At 44.0% G+C, this 1,850-nt stretch overlaps 1 protein-coding gene across 1 annotated transcript; it reads right to left on the bottom strand.

Moving 5' to 3' along the window:
* Positions 1–206: 206 nt before the first annotated feature.
* LOC119829941 (innexin inx2) lies at positions 207–1,844 on the bottom strand. The gene has a single exon (XM_038352682.1). It carries the CDS (start codon positions 1,797–1,799, stop codon positions 903–905), a length of 897 nt encoding a protein of 298 aa, XP_038208610.1. The 5' UTR covers positions 1,800–1,844; the 3' UTR covers positions 207–902.
* Positions 1,845–1,850: the final 6 nt, after the last annotated feature.

Raw genomic sequence — 1,850 nt, 5'->3', positions numbered from 1 at the left:
TAAAAGATAGCCATCTGTGTGTTGTGTTGTTCTCCCACTAGATGGCAGCACAAGGCACAATTGTCTCAAACAAAGGAAAGGAAGTAAACGAAATCTTTGTTCGCTTTATGTTTATTACCATTGTATTTCAAGTTGTTAGTATAATCTGAGAGATTATTGAAATAACGTGAACGATGAATTGAAAGTTACATAATAAAACAAGGAGATAATGTGGCAGTAAATATATTCAGAAAATATCAACCATAGTCGACTCGATTTCGTCAGTATAAAAGTATATAGACAATGATTAATTAGTAAAAATTACAATGTTGTCCATTAATACAAACAATTGATTTTCCTAAAGTTCATTATTGCTTTATACAATATCGTATCGAGTATAAAATTCGATAACAAAGATATTACATTAGATAACTAAATAGGTACCTAAACTTAGGAATAAGCCGTCTTCCACTCACATCCATCGTCACGATAAACACTTAATTTAGATATAATAATAATTACATATCACAATGAAACGTTCCTTCAACGCTCTCGCAACTAACACACGTATAATCAAAATACAAAACGAAGGCACGAGATCTAACTATGCTACGACTATTGTAAACATGCCCTAAAAGTGTAACTCTAAATGCACGCGTGCAGTAGCACGCATCAGTCTAATCAGCCGGGAGTACAATCTTACATAATTTCAGTAGCATAAAGAGTTAAAGCGGTTCTGGAATATAATGACTGGCTCGGTTGAGGTCGTTCCCCGCGCGAGCAGTATTGGAATGTGGACGCGCTGCCGCTCCCGGCGCGAGCGGGCGGTGCGCGCAGGTAGCACGGCGAGCCGGCGTTGCCGCACTGCGCCCGCGACCCGGCCCTAGCCCACTAACACGTCACTACCACTGTCCTCTTTCAAACTACACTGTGTCCTTGTCGTTTTCTTCGAACTTTGCCGCTAGGTCGCCCATCAGCTCTTTGTAAATCAACGGATCGATATTTTTTCCGAGTTGATACAAGACGAACCAATCGCCGATTTGCAATTGCCGCGCCACCGTCTCGACTTGATCTTGCGGAGCGAGGCGGCTACGTGCACGCAACAGGTAGAGACGCACACGCGGTCCGGCCACCACGGCGGCACGATACAGCAGCGAGATGCCGCTCAAAATCGACAAGATGATGAACCAGAACCACAGAAACACGTAGATTTTCTCGTTTACGATGTTCAGGGGCAACACACACAGCCCATCGAACTTCTGCACGGTTCCCGAAGGACCGTATTTGTGGAATGTGCATTTTGTAACTTTGGGAAACACTCTCGCCATTGGGTCTTCACGCTCTTCTGGTTCCATTTCAGTGAAGCGGACTACGTCTCGGCCGTACGTTGAAAATTCACCATCCAAGAAAAAGTCCATGAAGTATATTTGTCCAACGACGTTAATAAAATTCAGCACTTCACAGATAAAGAAACGGAAGGCGTAGAAATTTTGCGTATGCAAGTTTGTTCTGAAATAGTCTACTAACAGTTTCTTGCGGTCCTTTTTACAATCTTCCCCAACAACCGGGCAATTGAGATCCAGGACTAACATCTTAATGCGTCCTCCTTCCCACGTCTTCCAGAGATAACGTGGAACATAGAATAGGATCGCTTGGAAAAACAAAACAAAGCACACCCACTGGTAGTATTTGTGGTATTTCACCTCATCTTGTCCGTCCACGTGCGATGCGACGCCCGGTTGCACAACGTCCTTGCCGACTCGGCCCACGAGTCTGTTAGGAATAGTGAACGTCGAGTAGATCCAGCAGTAGGTGTCCATAACAGCAAAAGGTATTTCATCGACGATACAGTCGATGGGGTCCCCAATGTA

This window comes from Zerene cesonia, chromosome 11 (genome assembly GCF_012273895.1).
Source record: "Zerene cesonia ecotype Mississippi chromosome 11, Zerene_cesonia_1.1, whole genome shotgun sequence".
NCBI lineage: Eukaryota > Metazoa > Arthropoda > Insecta > Lepidoptera > Pieridae > Zerene > Zerene cesonia.
Note: the sequence above shows the minus strand (reverse complement) of the source record. Positions and strands in the feature narration are given on the sequence as shown.